The 23,481-nt window shown below is 40.6% G+C and overlaps 1 protein-coding gene across 1 annotated transcript; it reads left to right on the top strand.

Annotated features, from left to right (window-relative positions):
• The first annotated feature begins 1,217 nt into the window (after positions 1 to 1,217).
• Eif2s3 (eukaryotic translation initiation factor 2 subunit gamma) lies at positions 1,218 to 22,866 on the top strand. Its single transcript, XM_027431862.2, has 12 exons — positions 1,218 to 1,372; positions 2,103 to 2,166; positions 3,423 to 3,550; positions 3,650 to 3,771; positions 7,280 to 7,374; positions 9,540 to 9,698; positions 11,435 to 11,569; positions 13,174 to 13,268; positions 14,428 to 14,572; positions 15,890 to 16,059; positions 16,458 to 16,630; positions 21,283 to 22,866. Exons 1-12 carry the CDS (start codon positions 1,304 to 1,306, stop codon positions 21,344 to 21,346), a joined length of 1,419 nt encoding a protein of 472 aa, XP_027287663.1. The 5' UTR covers positions 1,218 to 1,303; the 3' UTR covers positions 21,347 to 22,866.
• Positions 22,867 to 23,481: the final 615 nt, after the last annotated feature.

Here is a 23,481-nt window from a genome sequence, read left to right on the forward strand (position 1 = left end):
AAACAATTTCTGCCTAAACTTCGGGTTTTTTGGTTTTTTTCCCCGAGACAGGGTTTCTCTGTTTAACAGTTCTGGCTGTCCTGTAACTCGATTTAGTACTAAACTGCATTCTTAGCACCACCCCACCCCCGTTTTTTTTTTTTTTTAAAGACAGGGTCTCTACATACCTGTACATAGCACAGGTTGGCCTCCCAGCTCATGAGTTCCTAATTCTGTCTCTCGAGTGTGGAGATTATGTGGGCGCCAGCACTCACAGAAAATATCTTTTTTTTTGGTTTTTCAAGACAGGGCTTCTCTGTTTAACAGTCCAGACTACCCTGGGACTCGCCCTGTAGACCAGGCTGGCCTCAAACTCACAGAGATCCGCCTGCCTGTGTCTCCCAAGTGCTGGAATTAAAGGCGTGTGCCACTACCGACCGGCCAGAAAATATCACTTTTTAATAGACGATGAAAAAATAAGAAAATCTCTAAGATATTTCAATTTTTAAATACAGATTTTTTTTTTTTTTTAAAAAAAGAGGGTTTCCTAGGTTCAGCTTTAGAAAAAAAAAGTGCTGGGGGCGTTCTTCTCACGCGGATGCAGACTAACTGACGTCACCAAGCACCACCTCACCATCACTAGAAACTTCTCCCAGGGAACAAGGGAGGGACTTTTTTCTCCAATACGACCCTGAGCACTTCCCCAGATCTCCGCTCGAGGGCGCGGTGTGCGAGCTCGCTGGGGACCGCGCGGTTTGAGCTTGGCGAACTTTGCACGCGGTGTCGTTCTCTGGAGCCAGAGCCCAAGCAAGGCGGAAGAGGACTCCGAGCTGATACCGCTCTATTAGATAATAGAAATGCTTAAAGCGAGTAAATAAATTAATGAAATAAAATAAAAGAGAAATTTCCACTTTCTCATTTTATATCCTTGGTAAAATGCCCAGACCCCGGGAAACTCTTCCGGGGAGTACCAAAAGGAAACGGAAATGGCTTCTCTGTCTTGCGCGCTGTGTCGCCTTAATAACCCTCCCAGGGGCCTATCCTGGGGCTGTCCTCAGTTTTGCCTGCACAAAAATCTAACAGGACCGTAAGGCATACGTTCCGAAACTTTGTATCGTGTTTTCGAGTAAGGTTGCAGGTAGGTCCTGTAAAAATTAAAACAGAAAGAAGTCCAAGCAGTAAGATCAGTGCCGCATTTGTCATCCTTTTTACCAAGTCTGGACCGTAGCCCGCCTTCCCGCCGCTCCTCCTTCGCTCCGCCCAAGGGGGCCTGCCTACCTTATGTCAGGAGGCTGCCGAGCCATTTCCTTCCTCTCTGAGCAAGATGGCTGGGGGTGAGGTTGGAGTGACTCTCGGGCAGCCACATCTTTCCCGACAGGATCTCGCCACATTGGTGAGTTTTCGATTTGCGGCAGAAATGCACCATGAACTCGGGCGTGGGAAAGGACTCTCGGAGGGCGTGGAGATGAGGCAGTGCCCGGGTGGCTGGAGCGTGGGGTAAAAGAATTGTCCCAGACCCTGTAAGTCTTAGAGTCTAAGGCGTGCCAGCTCCGCAGCCAGTACCTTGCCTAGTCCCCAAACTGGTGAACGATTTTGAGATTTGGAACTCCTGGAGTGTGTGGCTAAGCTTTGGTGAGAAATATGATTAAGGAGTATGGAGTTCATTGTGTAGCGTGCAATTATTAGCAGGCATAAATCCCTGAGTTCCATCACCAGAAGCGAATAAGCACACGCCTGTAATCCTAGCACTTAAGAGATGGAAACAGGTAGATCAAAAGTTAGGGTCACTCTTGGCTACAAATCGAACTGGAGGCCAGCAGGAGACATGAAATTGCTAAAAGTCATTAAGGTTTCAGTCTGTAAAGAATTGGAGACCGGACTACACTGCCCACTGTGTTGTACAATTGAGGACTTGCCAAGGCTCCAGGATTAGATGACCTCTCATCTCCAGACTTATCAGTGAGTGGAGTTGTTTTGTGTGACAATCTTAGTATGTTAAGGGAAAAGACGCTTTAGCAGGAGAAAATAGCTGCATATACAGGGCAGAGTTGTATCTGGGGACTATAAAGTCAAAGAAAAAAATCTGGTTTCTATTGATTATGCTTTGAAATATTTCACTGCAGGACGTCACCAAGTTGACACCACTTTCCCATGAAGTTATCAGCAGACAAGCTACAATTAATATTGGTAAGATAGCTGGTCACTTACAATTTTCACCTCTTCCTTTGTGTAATTCTTGAATAATATGGGAGTTTACTTGAAGATTGGCTTGAACAGTACAGTGTCAAAAAGAAAGTTGTGGAGCCCTTGTAAACAGTGTTGCTACATTTTTTTTTAGATATAAGTATTACAGGTTTAATAGTACAAGGTAGTATGTAATCATAGGGTAGGAGAAGTTTGAAGTGAAAATGCATTCTTCTTGTCATACAAGGGCAGTTTATGGAAGTTTTATTTGATATATAAGTGTAATTGAGTAGAATTCTTTCCCTCCTAATTGGCACCTAGAACTGTTGAAGTATATTGCTTGAGTCTAAAATGTGATGTGGTCTGTTTTTTAGTGTTTTGTTTGTTTTTTAAGTTTTGAGACAGACTTGCTATGTAACCCTAATCTTGGCTAGCTTGGTATTCACTGTGTAGCCCAGGCTGACTTCTACCTCAAGGCAATCCCCTTGCCTCAGACTTGTGAGTACTGTGATTATAAGTGTGCTCTTTGTTGTGTCAGAGTTTGCCATATTAACTGGGTATGCTTCGATGTTTCTTGATAGAAGAGATGATTTGTTTTGTTTCTTGAGACAGGGTTTCTCTATAGCCCTGGCTGTTCTGGAACTGTGTGTATAGATCAGGCTGGTGTTGAACTCAGAGATCCACCATGCCCCCTGCTCTTGATAGGCAAGTTAGGCAAGTTTTTGAGTATTTTTCTTTTTTCAAGGCTGGCCTCAAACTATCCATCCTGTTTCTTCCTCTCAAGTACATATTCTACCAAAGTTGGTCTGAGAAGAACTTTGTAATAGAAAAGAGCATATGGAGGGGGGATTGAATTCACTTTAAACAATTTTATTTCTAGTGTGTGTGTGTGTGTTCATCCACATGTGTTGGAGTAAGGACAACTTTCAGGACTTGTTATCTCTGTTTACTACATTGTCTGGGAGCTCAGGTCTTCAGACTTTTGTGACAAGTGCTTTTACCTGCTGAGCCATGTCACTAGCCCTATCACTGATGGTTTTACTTTGATGTGTATGGTTAGGGTTTTTAGTTTTGGGGGGTTTTTTCTTTGTTTTCCCTAAATAGGGTTTTTCATTGTTAGCCTCGACGACCTCGAGATCACCGCTTGGCCACTTTTTTTTTGTTTTGTTTTTGTTTTTGTTTTTCTGCTCAACACTATTTGAAAAAATTGTTTGATGTACTTATATGCAGAAGTTAATTTTGATGTACTTTGTCAATAGGTACAATTGGTCATGTAGCTCATGGGAAGTCCACTGTGGTAAAGGCTATTTCTGGAGTTCACACCGTCAGATTCAAAAATGAACTGGAAAGAAACATTACCATCAAGCTTGGATATGCTAATGCTAAGGTGATCTATGTACAATGAAACTAAAAACTATTTAACTTGAATTGTTGCATAGGTAACAAATCCAGTTACTCCTTTTTTCTATCATATTGAAACTTTCAGATTTATAAACTTGATGACCCAAGTTGTCCTAGACCAGAATGTTACAGGTCCTGTGGAAGTAGTACACCAGATGAGTTTCCTACAGACATTCCAGGGACCAAAGGGAACTTCAAATTAGTCAGGTAACTTTTATGCTAAAAACTACTTTATGCTTTTTAAATCACTGTCTCATGCATTGTGCTTTTTAAAGTACTTAAGATACTGAACTCTAAACTTAATTGCTGGATAGTTTCATTGTTTTTCCATTATTTCATGTTATTTTATACAATAATGGTAATCGAAAAATAAAATATTTTTGTTTAATTTTAAATGCTTATAAAAAGAAGTTCTATAAGCTGAAAAAATTGCGTAAGGGAGCTGGAGAGGCTCAGTTGTTACATGGACTGGCTGCTCTTGCAGAGGTCCCAGTTTTGATTCCCAGCATCCTGTGGGTGGCTCCTGTTCCAGAAGATCCACACCTCTTCTGTCCTCTGAGGGCACCAGACATAAAACATTCATTCACGCACACACACAAAAATGTTTAAGGCAAGTATTGGGAGAGAAAACAACTCAGTAGCTTTAAATAGTGTCATTTCTGTTTGTTAGATGAGAAAGAAATGAAACCAAAATTACTTCTTTAAAATAAATGCACTTGTTTTCAAACAATTTTCTGAATATGATTGCACATGTTGGTTCTTTACCAGAGGGTGATGGTATCTAGTTACTAACATATTTGGGGATTACAAGTCCACAAGACCATTTTAGATCAGAGCAGGGTCAGGTCTTCATCTCAGGCCAAAATTTACAGGTAGAGGGAAGACAAATCTCAATAATCAGGATAAATACTTTAATACATTCATTTTTAAAATTTATTTAATTTGTATGTGTAGTGGTATTTTCCTGCATGTATGTCTGTGAGGGTGCCACATTCCCTTGGAACTGGAGTTCCAGACAGTTGTGAGCCACCGTGTGGGTGTCAGAAATTGTACCAGGGTCCTCCAAAAGAGCAGCCAATGCCTTAACCACAGAGCCATCTCTCCAGCCTCACGTTAATACAATTTTTAAAATTAATTCAGAAATTGTAATGAACAGGATATCAGGATTCTGTTTCATTTAGATAGGGGCTCAAAATGTAGCCATGGCTAGCCTGCCTGCTAGGCTTATAGGCTGAAGATGGGTGTCCCAAAGCTGCAGAGGAACCTTTGGATGACTGTCTAGGCAGCCAGATGTTTTTGTCATTTCTCCCCCCTTTTTGGAAGTTGCTTGCTTGTACTTCCTGCTTACTCAGTTCATATTTCCTTGTCAGCTCTCTGAGGGAGCTGAAGACTAGGTAGTATAGTTATAGTTTCCATTGCTTATTAGACTCAAAGAAACTAAAGAAATGTAAAGTATATAAAATTGAGAGACATAAAGATAGTTTGATAATGCAAATTAGAATAGGAAATGAATTAGGTACAAGACTTTGGACTCACCAAGATGGAATAGATAATGGAGTACTTTCTCTGAATTTGTGAAATGCAAATGGACTAGGCATTGTTGATGAATTTATTGCCTGAATATATTGTATATACTTATATGTAGTTTTTCTTTTTGCATTAGACAAAAAGGGGGGATTGTAGTGATATATTTATGGTTTATCAAGGCCATTGGAGATCATAATAGCAAAGCAGCCACACTAGTAGCTATAGAAGCTAGGCAGTGGTGGTGCAAACCTTTAATCTGGGGACTCAGGATTAAGAGGCAGATGGATCTTAATTGGTTCTAAGCCATATTGACTACACAAAATTGATCCAGCCCTAAAAGGAACAGCTCACATGAAGGTGATCTCAGCACCTGGGATCACAGTCCCAGCACTGGGGAGGTGGAGACAGGAATGATATGGCTGGGTGGAGAAAGGAATAGGAGGAGGAGACAGAATCTGAGAGCTTTTCCCTTTGAGGATTCGTGGAGACAGGATTGCCATTTCAGCTGGATAGAGGAAAATCTTCTGGCTTGGCTGCTTTGCTTTTCTGATCTTCAGCTCGAAGCTTGAACCCCAGGGCTCTGTCTCTGGGTTTTTGTTTTCTGTTTTACAAAACAAGGTTTCCCTCTGTGGACCAGACTGGACTTGAACTCAGAGATCCTTCTGCCTCTCCCTCCCAAGTGCTTGGATTAAAGGTGTTCGCCACTATGCCTAGATGGCAGGGTTGGCAAGGTGTATGATCCTTTTTCTATTTAAAATGTTGGGGTTTTGATCATTATGGATTTGGTATTAATTTTAACTTTGAAATTTAGTTTCCTTTGTCCAAGTATTGCATTTAGGGTTTTGTTTTGTTTTTCTAGCACTATGGTTTGAACCAAAGGCCTCTTGTGCTAGCAGGCAAATGCTTTACCACTGATCTGTATTCCAAGGTCTCTTTTTACTGTTTAGGCTTCCTCTTTAAATGTGTGCCTGTGGTGCCTCTGTTATCTCACTGTGGTTCTAGCACTAATCCAAGATAAAGGGTACTTCTTTCCTAAAGGGCAAATTTCTGCTTTGTGGGCCTTAGAGTCTCTGTTACAAGTGCTTATCTCTGTTCTTCTATTACAAAGCCACACATAAACAGTATGTTCATATATGAGTTGTGGTGGGCCAGATCTGGTCTTGGGGCTGTAGTTTTAGATCATGGCAGTATGAGTATACATTTTTGTTTTTACAATTTAATTTATTTGGCTTCTCTGTGTAACAGTTCTGGCTGTCTTAGAGAGCAGGACAGGCCTTGAACTCACTGAAGTCCTCCTGCCTCTGCCTCCGAAGTGTTGGGATTAAAGGCATCCATCACCACCTGGTCTATTTTTAAAATTTTAAATTTTTAAAATTCTGAGTTGGGTATGGTGGCATATGCCTTTAATCCCATTACTGGGAGACAGGCAGGCGGATTTCTGAGTTCTGGACTGGCCTAGTCTACAGAGTGAGTTCAAGGGACAGCCAGAGCTACACAGAAACCCTGTCTTGAAAAACCAACAACAACAACAAAAAAATGAAATCCAAAAGCCATGATTCTGGTGCTGGAGAGATGACTTAGCAGCCAAGAACACTTTTTCATTTTTGTTTTGTTTTGAGACTGGGTTTCTCTGTAGCCCCAGCTGTTGGATTACTCAGACATCTGCCTGCCTTTGCCTCCCAAATGCTGGAATTAAAGGTGTGAGCCACCATATCCAGCTGTAAGAGCTCTTATTCTTAAGCAGAGGACTGGAGTTCAGTTTCCAACAGTCACAAGTGCCTCTAAATCCAGCTCAAGGTGCGCTGATATCCTCTTCTGTCTTCTGTGAAGTTAAAATAAGATTTGAAAAGTAAATTCTTCAAAAATCATGACTTTTGAATACTATCATTTTAGAGCAGTGTTGTCCTCACTTCAGTTGCACAATTCCGGCTTTTCAGGGTAGTGGTATTTGGGACAATGTATTTTTTTTTCAAATCCTCACTCTCTTTTTTTAATATTTATTTTTATTTATATGTTTGGATATGCTTATCTGGGTGCCAGTACCTATGGAAACTAGAGTCATGAGACCCAAAGTCTGCATTTTCTAATAATGAGAACTAGTTCCCATGTGACTTAACTTTTAAGAAATCTACAGTTTGCTTGTAGTTGTGATTGGTCTTAAGGCTGATTGTTATTTCTCAATTGTTAGGCATGTTTCCTTTGTTGACTGTCCTGGACATGACATTTTGATGGCTACGATGCTGAACGGTGCAGCAGTGATGGATGCAGCTCTTCTGTTGATAGGTAAATTCATCAGAATTGATTTGAACAAACCAATAAAGAACTAAATTTGAGTGGAGTATTTGAGGAAGAACTAAAACCTTTGGAGGCCATATCCATTACATTACCTAAGTGAAGCATAAATAGCAGTGTGTCATCCAGAATGATGTTTCCTTCTAATAGATATCACAAACAGAATACTAAGCAAGAGTCCTGGGGTTATAGCTATTATGCCCAGATCATGGGGTCCCCCAAAGCCACCAAGGAGGCCATACTCATGCAAAAGCAAAGTCTTTATTCAAGTTTGAGCTTAAGAGCAGAGAGTGCCCAGCCCTGGCAGGCTAGGGTTTCTATCACAGTAGAGGTTGGATAAGAGGATTTTCAGGGTTCAAGGCTCTTGTTGGCTGACATTTCTCTAGGGTGTCTTCCCCTTAGATGCCGGCCCTCCCTGGGTGGTGTCAGCTTTTCCTGGAACCTGGTGCTACTTGCCAGTAAACTGAAACTCAGCTTTACTTTCTAGCTGGTTTTTATTAAGCCTGCCATGGCAGCAATGTACCCAAGCTGGTCTGGGCCCCACAGTGGCTTCTGAGAGGTCTTACAATATCCAAAAAGGAATGTAGTTTCACATATATTATTTCCACTTAAAATTTATGTGTTTGGGCATATATGTATGTTGTGAGTTGCCCCTCCATGTATGTAGATGCGTAATTGTTATTTATTCACAGTAATTGCCATGGTGTGTGGTACAACATTAAAGCTTTCCAAGTTAACGTTGTGCTTCCTTATGTGAGCTAGCAAGGGATTTGACAGATGTGAAAATGGTATTTTTAGGTATGCAAGAGGATATAGTATAGGACACATCAACAGACTGGGCAAGGTGATTGCTAGCACACTGGGTAAAACTTGCCTATCGTTCTTGTCTTTACAGCCTTTTCCCTTGGTTAAGGAGTAACCTTTATCTTCTCATAGGAAGTTGAGCTTGACTTTGCCAGAACATACCTAGACTAGATTGAGGTAGAAAGCCTGAGCTTCATTGGAGGCTTCTTGATTAGGACCAGGAGTGTGAGGCTGCAGTGAATGCAGATACAGAGTGAAGTGCTGGGGACCTTCTTTGGCAGGAGGGGTTCGGGTCCCAAAGAGCATGTGGGGGGGGCACCACCTGAGGGTGAATCAGGTTGGCTGCCAGCAGCCTTTTATTGAGAAGAGATTACACCTTTTATACTGTATAGTTGCTCGTAGGATTAAACTAGAGACAAGGGACACGTGAGCTGGGATGTGGCTTGAGACCAGGAGTTGAGGAAGCTAGCTTGATATTGACAATAAGCACCAGTCATGTTAATGAAAGGGCCATAAGTTCTGCTTGCTAGAGATAAAAATGACTGCTTTATCAATCAGGAGCTTTCTTCAAGCCTCCAAGAGAATGGAGTCCCTTATCCAAATGCCTGACCTTGGGAAAGGACTTCTGGGGAGCAAACAATTCTGATGCTTCTTGGTCTTACTATATGGGCCAGCTCCCCCCATAATGCTCCCAAAAGGGAAGGTCCTGATGTGTCTTCCCATACCATTCTGATTTCTCTATTAACCAAACTCTTGCCCTTAATGGCCTCAGGCTCTGGATCTGGATTGTAGGCATCATCCTTGGGATCAGTTGTGTCTAGTAAAACTCTCCTGTTCTTGGTGTAATTAGGAGGACACAATGGGGTTCCTGATTCCATAGTGGCAGCGATTTTTTCCAAAGAATTATATTGTTTAGAGAGGCTTCCATTGTGCGCATTTTAATTCTTTACCAAAGCCCACACAAAATTTCCCAAAGGGGAGGGCATTAATATTGAGAATCATTAAAAATGAAAGTAAAAAGGTACTGGGGAAGTGTGGTTTGCAATGTTGCATAGATGCTGGGACTTTGCCAAGCAGCAGTGGTCATCATGGGGTCCATGCCACGAAGCAAAGTTGGTAGTAGAATATGTACATAATGTAAAGCTTCCCATTTTATTTTTTAAAGGGTACAACTCAGTGAGAGGAAGTACATTCAGAAATTTCATCACCACAAAAGTGAACACTCTGCCCATTAAGCAGTCACTGACCAATTAGACTCTCTAGCCCCTCATAACCAATGGTCTACTATTTTGAAATTGCATGGTCTGGATATTTCTAGTTATTATGAATCTTTCTTATTCTCTGTCAACTAGCTGGCAATGAATCATGCCCTCAACCTCAGACTTCTGAACACCTGGCTGCCATAGAAATCATGAAACTCAAGCATATTTTGATCTTACAGAATAAAATTGATCTGGTAAAAGAAAGTCAGGCTAAGGAACAATATGAGCAGATTCTCGCATTTGTACAAGGTAAGAAACTATAATACCTAATAAATCAGAGGATCACTGTGGAAGGTAATATGGTGTATCTAAAACAAAGTAAATTTAGGTATCATTTTAAGGATTCAGGCAATATGCTGGCCTGCCTCCTGTCACCTGGCAGAATGCACTCAGGAAGTACCCTGGTCAGCCCAGAGTTCCATGGTTGTATAGTCTACATGCAGGTGCAAAGGACCCCTTTAAAACAAAGACCCCCACTTCCGCCTCTCTTTCCCACTGTTCCCTGAAGGGGTAGGCAGGACTTTTCCTGTCTCCCTTTTCTCTTCCATTCTGTCTCTGTGTCTCTTTACGTCTTTTCTCTTTCTTTCCCCTCTCCCCTTTCTAATAAAACTTCTCACTGTCTGCCATGGAATTTGCCAAGGTCCCCTACATGCTTTAATACAACACTCATAAATGTTTTTTTTCTACCTGCTACTTGTTAGTGACCTGATAGTATCCTGCTAAGACTATAAATATATATTTCTTTTTTATTTTGGTTTTTTTCAAGACAGAGTTTCTCTGTGGCTTTGGAGGATGTCCTGGAAGTAGCTCTTGTAGACCAGGCTGGTCTTGAACTTACAAAGATCTGCCTGCCGAGTTCTGGGATTAAAGGCGTGTACCACCACTGCCCGGCCTTGAAATAGTTTAACTTTATATGCATTGGTGTAAAGGTGTCAGATCCTCTGGAACTGGAGTTACAGACAGTTGTGAGCTGCCATGTGGGTGCTGGGAATTGAACCCAGGTCCTCTGAAAGAGCGGGCATAACCACTGAGCCATCTCTTCCACCCTATATTCCTGAATTTAATATGCAAAATTAAAGCTGCAGTTTCTGAAGTTTGGAAATGCTAGCGGATTAAGTTTTTAAATGCCAAGGGCTTAGTGTGTAGCTCGGTGGTAGAGTACTTGCCTGGCATACACATCATTGCCTGCCAATCCTTAATGATAAATATCTTTCTGCTGGGTCTCATGGCACATACCTTTAATTCTAACACCCTGGAGGCACAGGGAGGCAGACCTCTGAATTCAAGGCCAGTATGTTTGTGTGTATAGCTAGTTCCAGGCCAGCAAGGACTGCATAGAGAGACCCTGCCTCAAAAAACAAAGTGATCTTTGCAGAGTTCCTTTCTCAAGTACCATGGCATGTTCATTTTCAGAGAAGACTTGATGCTTATTACTGTTGACATCTAATTAGTTTTAGCCTTTTCTTGTTGGGAAGCTAATTCCGGTACGAAAAAGAATAATCCATTTTGATTAAAATATAATTATTTTGGTCTATTTCTTTGACCAGTTTGCTTGACATATAATTAATTTTTAAAAAATGTGATATATGCCAGCCAGTCTTTGATTAGCAAAGAGTCTGTAATTTCCTCTTGGCATTTATGGAAAGGTTAATTACATGTTGTTAGAACTCTTTCAGCTTGTAACTCCTTCTGGGAAGGAGCTCTTTTATTCCTCTTTTATTCCTTTAAACATAACATTTGCCTTTGTTAAATATACCTGTTGATACAGTTTTAGCAGTTGTCCCCTTGGAGGACAAAATTCATTTTGAGCTAAAGATAGAATATTGTCATCTTTCTAGATAAACAGACCACTTTCTACGTGCTGACTGGCATTTATGTGGAAATCTTTAGGTCTCTGTTAGCTCTAATTACTTTGTCTAGCAGCTGTATAGACCAAGTTTTGTAAGACCCAAAGATTTTGATCTTTCTGAAATTTGTTAATGTAGGAACAGTAGCAGAAGGAGCACCAATTATTCCAATTTCTGCTCAGCTGAAATATAATATTGAAGTCGTCTGTGAGTACATAGTGAAGAAAATACCAGTGCCCCCCAGAGACTTTACTTCTGAACCCCGTCTCATTGGTGAGTGATAGGAATCACACTGAACTGAACTTCTCCACATTACTGTTTCCCCTTCAAGGTTGTTTAGTAATATTTTCTCTTTCCACAGAGGTGGTGATAAATCCATAAAACCTATTTGAAATAATGTCATGATTTTATTGCTGAATGACAGAGCCTTTTTTGCTTTGTATATGCTATTTTATGCAACCAACATGGAGTAATACAGTATTTTAGCGAAGTACAACATGTTGTGATGTTAGAGTTTCCATATAAATGATAACATTGTGCTATTACTGAAAAACCAGTAAGTTTAATTTCACTGAGCTGTGGTTGCTGCTCAAAGATGTAAGACCCTTTTCAAAGCAGGTTTTAGGGCCATTCCAGGCCTTCATTTGGAGCTGTTTGTGTGATTATTGGGGGGACATGCTCTTGGGTGACCTAAGAATAAGTCATAGTCTTAGAATTTATAAGTTTAAAAGTACATTTGTATTGTAGAAGCCATATAATACAGAAATCCTATAAAATATCAAGCATGGTGGTGCAGACCTGTAATCCCAGCACTGGAGAGCCAGAGGCAAGTGGATCTCTGTGAGTTCAAGTTTAGCCTGGTGTATGTAGTAAATTCTAGGTCTATGTAGCCCAAAGTGAAACCCTCTCTCAAAAAACATAATTAAAGTATCATACTGTATGTATTCACATACAATCTCCTGTGTACTTAATTGATTGACTTTTCTGATGATGTTGGAGATAACCAAGGCCTCATGCATGTGAGGCAAGGGCTGTGCCACTGTTCTATACTCCCAGTCCCTGTATGCCTTAAGTCATAATAGCTAATTTGTTGTAAATGCTGTCTAAATAGCTATGATCGTAGGGGGGGATAATGGCCCCCATATATATATATATATATATATATATATATATATATATATATATATATGCACAATCCTTAGAAATGAAGGGCAAGCCACATGTCTTAACTTTTTGGCAGTGGAATCATCATTTTGAGTTGTTTTTTATAACTGCTTTTTTCCTTTAACAATATATGGACTCTGTTCTAGATCATTATATATACTTTTAACATTAATTTCAAATAGCTGCATGATATTCCATGGTGGAGACCCTTTTATACCTATCACAAGTCTTCAGTAAACATTAGAGCAATAGTATTAGATTATTTTTTTAAAAGCTGACTTGAAAAAGACTGTCTTCTAAATCTAAAATAAATAGGAATGAAAGGTTCAGGCATTATGCTGGCCTGCCCCTGTTACCTGGTGGAATCCACTCAGGCAATACCCTGGTCAGCCCAAGGTTCCATGGGAAAGAAGTCTGCACGCAGGTGCAGAGGACCCCTTTAAAAGATAAGTCCCTGCCCCTTTACGCTCTCTGTTTCTCTCTCTCTGTTTCTCTGTTCCTCGGTCCCGAGCTCTGTGCACTCTCTCTGTCTCTCTATGGCAACCGGCCATGGCGGTCAGCCATTTACCCTGTTCCTCTTCTCAGTCTCCCCATTCTGCCGGCCCTTATAATAAACTTATAGTCAATATGTCTGTCTCAGCAATTTCTCTTTTCTTCTTTTTAAACAAAACAATAACAGGAATGGCTTTAATTTGTGTTTTATTTTCTTTTAGTTATCAGGTCATTTGATGTCAACAAACCTGGCTGTGAAGTTGATGACCTTAAGGGAGGTGTAGCTGGTGGTAGTATTCTAAAAGGAGTGTTAAAGGTAAACTGGGTTTGAATTGCTATACTATGTATATGTTTGTTATGTGTGTAGACATGTGAGTGCTACAGCACACAGATGGAAGTAAGATGCACAGATGGAAGTAAGACTTTTCAGGGGGGTGACTCTTTCCATCTAGTGGGTCCTTGGGGGTGAATTCAGGTCATCAGGCATGGAGGTAAGCACCTTTACCCTCTGGGCCAGCTCATCAGCCTGCCATTGTCTTAAACAGCCTGGCCTCGACGAGATCCCCTTGCCTCTGCCTCCCGAGTGCTGGGACTAAAGATCTGCACCACTGCACCCAGTGAAAATTGCTTTTTCATGTTGACTGATCTTGAATATGGGTTTTTTTTGGTTTGTTTACTTTTTGAGACGGTTTCTCTGTTGCTTTGGAGCCTGTCCTGGAACTTGATCTATAGATCTCTCAGAGATCTGCCTGTCTCTGCCTCCCAAGTGCTGGGATTAAAGGCGTGAACTACCACACCCAGCTTGAATATGGTGTGGTTTTTACATTTATTTATTTTATATTTATGGGTGTTTTGTCTCTATGTATGTCTCTACGTAGGCCAGAAGATGGTATTAGGTCCCCTGAAGTGGGAGTTAGAGATGGCTGTGAGCTTCCATGCAGGTGCTGAGAACTGAATTCTGATCCTCTGAGAGTAACAGGTGCTCTTTAACTGTTGAGCCATCTATCTCCTCCATGTCAGTTTTTTGTTTTTTGGGGTTGGTTTTTTTTTTTTTTTTTTTTTTTTTTTGTAAATATTGTACACACCTTTAAATTCAAGCACTCAGGAGGCAGAGGCAGGTGAATCTATGAATTTGAGGTCTACAGCTTGGTCTACAGAGTGAGTTCCAGGACAGCCAGGGCTATATAGAGACCATGTGTCCAACAAACCCAAGTAGTAATTTTAACCTGGTATGGTAGTACACAGCTGGGAGGCAGAAGCAGGCTGGTATCTGAGTTCAAGGCCAACCTGTTCTACCTAGTGAGTTGCCGGCCAATAAAAACAATAGTAATAATAAATAAATAAAAATAGTAATCTTGGAATTAGAGGAGAGAGATAGCCTTTTAGTTTTGTTGGGGGGGTTGTTAGAACATTGGTAGGTAAATAGTAAATGTGTTGTTCTATAGAAATTCTCACTACTAATTATGTGTTTACAGGTAGGCCAGGAGATAGAAGTGAGACCTGGTATTGTTTCCAAAGATAGTGAAGGAAAACTCATGTGTAAACCGATCTTTTCCAAAATTGTATCACTTTTTGCGGAACATAATGATCTTCAGTATGCAGCCCCAGGTGGTCTCATTGGTAAGGATTTCCCTGTTATCTCTCTCTCCCTCTTTTAATTTGTGGAGACTCCTGGTATGTTTCATAGGAAATATAAATAATGTATTATGTAAAGATAGATTGTAGGGTTTGGGTTTTTTGCAGACTAATTATTTTTATGTGTATGGGTTTGTTTGCTATGTGTTCGCCCTTTGTGTGTTGTTGCCCAAGAATGCCAAAGAGGGCATCAGACCCCCACACACACTGGAGTTTCAGAGGTTGTGAGTTGCCTCCAGTATTGTGGGAACCAAACCCAGGTTCTCTGCAAGAGCAACAAGTACTCTTAACTTCTGAGTCATCTCGCCACCTTGCTTTTTTTTGGGGGGGGTGTGGATTTGTTTGTTTGCTTGTTTGAGAAAGGTCTCTACATATCCCCTGCTGGCCTCAGATTCACAAAGATCCACCTGCCTCTGCCTCCTGCGTGCCGAGAATAAAGGTATACCCTTACCCCATTCTGTTTTAATTTTTGACATAGGGTCTTGCCATAAACAATACATTTTGGAGCAGCAGTATGATTCAGGTGAATGTGCTTGCTCACCCACTCAAATAAGCAAAAACATTAATAATAAACAATATTTTTAAAGTATGTTTTGGTGGGTACTTATTAGCAATAATAATTATTTCTGGCTATTTTGTTTTGAAGTACTAGAGTTTGGACCTAAAGTCTAGAACATGCTAGGCAGGTACTCTACACTGAGGTATAGCCTTAGCCCTCTTTTTCCTTTTTTTTTTTAAAATTTATTTTCATGTTTATAGATGGGGTGTGTGTGTGCACCACATGCATGCCTAGTGCTCACAAAGGCCAGAAGAAGGCATTGAGTACCTTGGGACTGAAGTTACAGACAGTTGTGAGTTGTCCTGTGGGTACTGGAAATTGAAGCTGGGTCCTCTGGAATAGCAGCCAGTGTTCTTAATCGCTGAGTCATCTCTCCAGCCACACTCTTTTTTCCTTTTGAGAAAGAATCTCACAAGGTTACCCAGGCTGTCCTTGAACTCACTTGCTCTGTATTTCAGGGTGAGCTAGGACTTGAGGTCTTCCTGCCTCACTGTCTCCAATAGTTGGAATTTCATGTCTGTGCCACCATGCCTGGCATAAAATGAGTTTGATGGCCTAGCATTCAAAATATGTAACTAGTTACATATAGTTTGGGGATTTGGGTTTGTTTGTTTTATAATCTTGCTATATTTCCCATGCCGGCCTTGAAGTCCCTTATTTAAACAGTCCTCAAGTAGCTGGGACTACAAACACTACAAAGGTGTTTTAGATAAGAAGTAAAGCCAAATACATCTTTATATTAGGAGTTGGAACAAAGATCGACCCCACTTTGTGCAGAGCTGACAGAATGGTGGGACAAGTGCTTGGTGCAGTTGGAGCTTTACCTGAAATATTCACGGAACTGGAAATTTCCTATTTCCTACTTAGACGTCTTCTGGGCGTCCGAACTGAAGGAGACAAGAAAGCAGCAAAGGTAAGTGCTTTAGATAACTCATGTTTATTTATTTGTTTAGGGTTTTGTTTGTTTGTTTTCCGAAAAAGGGTCTCTCTTTTTAGCTCTAGTTGTCCTGGAACTTACTCTGTAGACCAGGCTGGCCTTGAACTCACAGAGATCCTCCTGCCTCTGCTTCCCAAGTGCTGGAATTAAAGGCATACACCACCAGTGCCTAGCTCCTATTTGTTTGGGGTTACGGGGCTCTTTGTTTTGTTTTGAGGCAGGGTCTTTCAACATAACCCCTAGAACTCACTATGTAAACCAGGCTGGCCTCAAACTCAAGAGATCAGTCTGCTGGGTTTAAAATTCTGTGCCACCACACTCTTCAGAGAACATTTCCTTATTTGTCGTTCCCTTTCTCTAATTTATTTTCCTAGGTCCAAAAGCTGTCTAAGAATGAAGTGCTTATGGTCAACATAGGATCCCTGTCAACAGGAGGAAGAGTTAGTGCTGTCAAGGCTGATTTGGGCAAGATTGTTTTGACTAATCCCGTGTGCACAGAAGTAGGAGAAAAAATTGCCCTTAGCCGAAGAGTTGAGAAACACTGGCGGTAAGTATTTACCTTTCCAACTGTCTGTTAAAGAGCTTAAGTTCTTGGTGGGAGATACAGATACAGACATAGACATAGATATGGACACAGTTCTCTTGAACACAACAGTTAGTGTGGCTATAGCTCTCACCTTTGTTCAGATGGTTTTGAAAGCTGTATTTAGAGCCTTGGTTTGTATTCTTTTATATTACAAATACCTCAATTGGCTTCCCTTTGTTTTAGATGTAAGCTATACAAAAAACAGGGAATCATGTTTCAGTATTTGTTTCCCTTTCCCTCCATTTATTTAGTGTGTGTGTGGGGGTGTGTGTGGTGGAACAACCTGTGTGTTCCGGGAATTGAACTCAGATAATTCTGTTTGGCAACAAGTACCCTTTTTAACCATTCTTTGTTTTTGTTTGTTTGGGTTTTTTTTCTGTTCTTGTTTTTTGATGTGTGTATGTATAGAGGTGCGCACATGCCATGGTATACCTATGGAGGTCAGAGAACAACTTCTTGTTCCACTATGTGGACTCTGAACATGAAACTCAGGTAGTCAGGCTTGATGAGTGCCTTTATCTGCCTGAGCCATCTTTTATCAGCCCTGGACTTCACAACTTTTTTTTTTCTAATTAGTTCTTTTAAGAGTTTCGCATGTGCCAGGTGGTGGTGACGCACACCTTTAGTCCCAGTCTATGTGAGTTCGAGGCCAGCCTGGTCTACAAAGGGAGTTCCAGGACAGTGCAGCCAGGGCTACACAGAGAAACCCTGTCTTGAAACAAAGAATTTCACACATTGTATTTTGATTATACTCACCTCCCTCCCAACCTTTCCCAGGTCTGCCCCTCATAAACTTTGTTTTGGGCAACAAGGACTCAACTGTAGGCCTGGCAGGTTTCAGACTCAGAGACCTGCATACTTCTGCCTTCTGAATGTTGGGATTTTTTTTTTTAACATTTCACTTGGGGAAGATGGAGAAAGACATTCTAGGTTTGATCAATAGTCCCTGAGTAGCCACCTTTTCTGAATGTTGGAATTAAAGACAGAGCCAGCTCCCAAAAGTTGTTATCTGACATCCATAAAATTGTCCTGACTGCCACGTGTGCACCCCAGCACTTGCATACACATGTACGAACAAAAGAAATAGATGAATGTAATTGATTTGATGATGGGAAAGAGGGAAAGAACACTTAGCATTGATAAAATACCAACGTGTATAGTCCATCCTCCAGTTCTGTCACTTGACCCAATAATGCTTCTTATGACCCTGCCATGTAGAATAATAATTCATGTTTGTGTTTCATGTCTCTTTGATCTCTAATCTGGAACTTCTTCGGCCTTCCTTTGTTCTTACTTGACATTGACAAATTTGAAAACTATAGAAAGTAATTTTATAGACTGCTTTTGGGGTTGTCTGATTTTGGAAGTTAAGGTTAGATTTAAGTTATATATTATCTGAAATTCTTTTTTAATTTTTAATTTCATGTATGCATGTGTGGTATGTATACATGAGTACAGTGTCCATGGAAGGAAGAGTTGTGATATCTCATGGAGCTGGAGTTGCAGGTGGTTGTGAGCCACTTAATTAGTGAGTTGGGAACTGAATCCCCTAGAATTCTTTTTTGGTTTTTCAAGATAGGATTTTTTAAAAAAGATTTATTTATTAATGATGTATACAGCATTCTGACTCCATATATGCCTGCACGCCAGAAGAGGGCACCATATCTCATTACAGATGGTTGTGAGCCACCATGTGGTTGCTGGGAATTGAGCTCAGGACATCTGGAAGAACAGCCAGTGCTCATAACCTCTGAGCCATCTCTCCAGCCCTCAAGATAGTATTTTTATGCGGTGCCTTGGTTGTCCTGGAACTCACTCTGTAGACCAGGCTGGCTAACAGAGGTTTGACTGCCTCTGCCTCCTGGGTGTTGGGATTAAAGGTGTGCGCTGACATCACCCAGCTCCCCTGGAATTCTTATATGGGTAGTCATGTTATGTCTTTACTGCCTGGCTCCCCTGGAATGTCTTAGGGGTTGTCATCTTCTCAGGAAATCATGGCCAGAGGTACATGACTGCTCTCTCTGGAAGTTGACTGTTGCTGTGGTGAGGGTATCCAACCTTCCTGCTATTTGGTTATTACTCTTAGTTACCCTTGCAATTAATAAGAAATCTAGGATGCACATGGTTAAGAGTCCTAAGTCATCTTCAGCTCCATAGTGAGTTTGTGGGTAACCTGGGCTAGCTCAAAAGTTAACATGTGCATACAAGTACATACATATACACACTCAGCCAAAAAAAAAGAAAGAAGAAAAATGTGTGGGGAGATCCTGTATTTATCATTCACTGATGATTTTTTGCTTGAATTGAACTTGACTGTATTGATTCAAACAGTGGTTCCACCCACCAGCACCCTCCCCCCTGCCAATCCCACCAGTCAACATTTGTTTGGGATTATTTCCCTGTTATTTGATTACCCTCTTTAGTAATACAGATTCACGAGATTCTGTTTTATTCTGTTGTTTTTTTATTTTGATGTACAAATTGGTGCTAAGCAGTGGTGGCACACACTTTTAATCCCAGAACTCAGGAAGCAGAAGCAGGTGGATCTCTGTGAGTTTGAGGCCAGCCTGGTCTATAGGGCAACTTTACGGACAGCCAGGGCTACACAGAGAAACCCTGTCTCCAAAAACTGAAACAAAACAAATTGTCCAAGAGTTAGTCAGTAAGGAGGAAACTCTTAGAAATGCAGGTCTATTTGCTGGGAAACACACATTTATCTTTGATTTCTCATTCTGTGTTCTTTCCCAAATTAGTTACAGAGTCCTTCCCATGCCTTTCTACATAGTGGTCTGTACCACTGTCATTTTAATTTAAAAACTTACAGCAACAGAGTTCTACTTTGCTTCATCTGTTGTTACTTAAGGGCTTGGGCAGAATGAATCTTCCAAACACTGTCATAGTGCTGTGCTAAAGAATTTCTAATATCTTGTCACTGCCTGTGGATATTTGGGGTCTTTCTAGAAGTCAGTTTTGGTTCATTTTTGTCTAAAACATACACCATGTTATCTCTACCAACACCAGCAGCCCCTATGTAGCCCTGGTTGCTCTTAGACCAAGATAACCTGGAACTCAAGGGAATCCATCTGTCTCTCTGCCTCTTGGGTGCCAAGATTAAAGGCATGGATCACCATGGCTTGCAAAGGTCCTGGTGTGGAAAGCAGTCTGCTAATGGACAGTGTTCCTGTGGTTCTCTTTATTTTTCCAACTGATAGTATTTAAAGACCATTGATCTGCTGAGACAGGTAGTGGAAAGAAAACATTTTCCAAAGACAAGTATAGAGAAGTAGGGTTTGATTTGTTTTGTTTTATTTTGATTGTTTTTGGTTTTTTGAGTCAGGGTTTTTCTCTATAGCTTTGGAGGCTTTCCTGGCACTTGTTCTGTAGACCAACCTAGCCTTGAACTCACAGAGATCCACCTGCCTCTGCCTCCCAAGTGCTGGGATTAAAGGCCTGTGCCACCACCGCCCGGCTTGATTTGTTTTTAAATCTGAGCTGAGTGTTGTGACACAGGTCTCTAATCTCAGCACATGGGAAGCAGAGGCAGGTGGAATTCTGTGAGTTCAAGGCCTGCCTGGTTTACAAAACAGCTTTACACATCCAGAACTACATAGTGAAACTCCTTTTCATAAAAAGCAAAACACATACATAGGTCGACAGACGAACTGAACTTATTCGCATGTGCTTGCATGCACACACTGGCACAGACACACAAACACAAAATGTATTGGTGTAATTTGGGTAGCCTGAAGGGCCCTTAGGTGTATCTGAGCAGTCTGAACAGGTGGTTCTTTTCTTCTTTTGACTACAAGGATAAGGAAAATATGTTCTTTCTGGGGAGTTGTTTTGTTGTTTTAATTTTTATTTCATTTTATGTTTGCCTGAATGTATGCTCACCACATGTGCCTAGTACACAAGGAAGTTGGAGTAAAATGTCAAATCTGTGTGATTGTGAGCTACCATATGGGTGCTAGGTACTGAACCCAGGTCTCTGCAAGAGCAGTGAATGCTCTTCACCATTAAGCTATCTCTCTAGCACTTTGGTTTTGTTTTCCTTTGAGAATGGGTCTGGCTTTGTAGACCAGACTATCCTTGAACATAGATAGTTCTGCCTCTTCCGCTTCCCAGGTGCTAGCATAAGCCACCACAACGGACAATTTTTGTTTAAGATGGAATTTCCTCAGGCTAGCCTCCAACTTAATATGTAGCCATGAACTAACTTACTTTCCTATCTCCCAAGTGCTACCACACCCAACCTAGTATATTTACGACAGCAGGCTTTGTTTGATTTTCTTATCATGCTGCCTAGCATCCATCTATCTGGTTTTTAGAGTCTGAGAAAATAGTATGAGCTTTCTTTATAAAGAAGCAGCTTTGAATGAACCGGCTTTTTGGAGCCCACCACCTATGGTGAGTTACCTTGCTCAGCTTTGGTGAGGGGGGAACTGCAGTTGATATGTAAAATGAAAAATATTTTTTTAGGTAAAAATAGGAACAGCTTTGGAAACACATCTGAGTTTAGAAGGTAGGCAGGTAAAGCAGTCTGTCAGATGATTGTGTGGGGATGCCAGTGCAGTGGTGTAAAGCTTATGATTTCTTCTGTTTTTATTTTGCAGTTTAATTGGTTGGGGTCAGATAAGAAGAGGAGTAACCATTAAGCCGACTGTAGATGATGACTGAAGAATCCAAGTTAAACAAGCCTTGGGATGGAGTTGGAATTTCTTTTAATAGTCTAGGGGTATATTTTCAAAGCAATACTAAGAAATTATTTCGTAGTTCATTGCTTTAGTAGTAGCTATAAGAATATTCTCATATCTTGATGATGAAAATTTAACCTACTTCTAATATAGGGCCTACAAGTAAATGTGAAAAGTGGTATACTATATACTATATTGGATTAAATCTACATTTTAGCAGAAGTTAAGCATTCCACAATAATGGCTAATTTACCAATCATTGCAAGTTTGAAGTGAAACTTCGCTACAACCAGCCTTTGCTATAGCATACATATCATGAACCTTTCTAAAATGAAAATGGTCTCTTTTCTCATGATCCATCTGTGAGTAGCTCCATGGTGAAGGAAAGTTGACCTGTAAAAACTAAAGACCCACACTTTCCTTGACGACCCACTCTATTTGTCCTCCTATTTTGTTCTGTTATCTGCAGTTTGAAGGGAAAAGATCAATGAGCTCAAATGAGAAGGCTCATTGAGTGCTCATTCCCTTGCCACAGGTGGACTTTCCTCTCATCCTTTTCCTGGATGAGACCATAGAAATCCAGCCCCTGAAGTTCTCACCCTCTTCCAGTGCCCTGAGACTATGTCTATTATTTATGCCTAAAATCTCAGTCTTCCCTCACTAGCAAATAGTATTATAAGAATGGATGATTAATGATAATTGACTAAGTCCTGTCTGGGTTGTGTTTTCTGGTATCTTTGTAAGCTACGGATGGAACAAAGTCTCCTGCATGATGAACAATCACTCTACCGCTGGCTCTACTGCCCCTAGCTGTAGTAGTTTTCCTTAGTTGGTAGGATTATGGTATAAATTGTGCTTTTAGTAATCTTTGAGCCGTGGAAGAGATAAAAAGTTTTCAGAAGCAGAGTGTGTTGGTTTCTAAGTCTGTCCACCACATGCCTGCAATTTCTCTGTGCTGTACTTTTCAATTAATCATGTTTTTGTGTAATTAGACACTCTGCTAAAGCAGTGATTTCCAGCTCTCAATGGCATGAGAATTGCTGGGGAACTTTGTTTCTTTTTTAAAGGCCAGGTGACGGTGGTGCACACCTTTAATCTCAGGCTAGGGAGACAGAGGCAGGAGGATCTCTGAATTCAAAGCCACCCTGGTCTACAGAGCTAGATCTACACAGGGACACCCTGTCTCAAAAAGTGGGGGGAGGGTGCAACTCTCCAATGTTGAGAAAGTTTAGGGAGTTGAGATATATACATACTAAATGATGATGTCACTGATTTTTCGTAGTTTGATAATCTTTCATTTGCTTTTCTTTGATTTGCATAAAAAGGAGATTTAATGCCACAGTTACTGTGTTGTGATCTTTTGGATACTGACTGTGGTTGTGAGTCTTTAAGAATTTTGAGGAAACTACTGACATTATGTATTTGATTGATTCTGAAAGGTTGTGTTGTAGCATGAAAAACACATTTAAATAAAACAAGGTTCTGAATCAAGAATTAATTTTATATCTATGTGCCCATGTGTTTAGAAGTTCTGGTATGAGACTGAAAATATTGAATAGCTTATGTAATTTCATGTCAGAACTAAAACCAGAATCTCTTGTCATTAATTTCAAGCATCTGCATGAATGTCAACTTTGTAAAGCACTCTGCTTCATATAGTGGCCATATAGGTATGAAAACAATGTACCATGTTGTTTTAAAAGTCACTTCAAATCAATGCAATGATTCTCAGCAAAATATGTACCTGACTTAAAGTTAGTCTAAGAAGAATAAGGGGCATGAACATGCCACCAAAAGCTCTCTCTTTCTATACTCTGTGTGTAACCTCCAAGGATGAGATGTGTGCTAGCTTTTTACAGAGCAATGGAACTAGTAAGTACACAAATAATTGGATTCATAAATTTCATTTCTTAAAAAAGACTTCATTTGGTGATGCTTTCAATGAAATATACTTTGGGGGGTTGTTTGGTTTTGTTACTGAAAATAAGTATACAGGCACAGGTATATAATCTTAACACTCAGAACATTGAGGCAAAATACCTATGCACATTTTTAAAAAGGACTTCTGCAAAAATCCTTACAAGCTAAGTAAACATTTTGCCAATTTTCAATAAATTA

Source organism: Cricetulus griseus, chromosome X (assembly GCF_003668045.3).
Source record: "Cricetulus griseus strain 17A/GY chromosome X, alternate assembly CriGri-PICRH-1.0, whole genome shotgun sequence".
Classification (NCBI taxonomy): domain Eukaryota; kingdom Metazoa; phylum Chordata; class Mammalia; order Rodentia; family Cricetidae; genus Cricetulus; species Cricetulus griseus.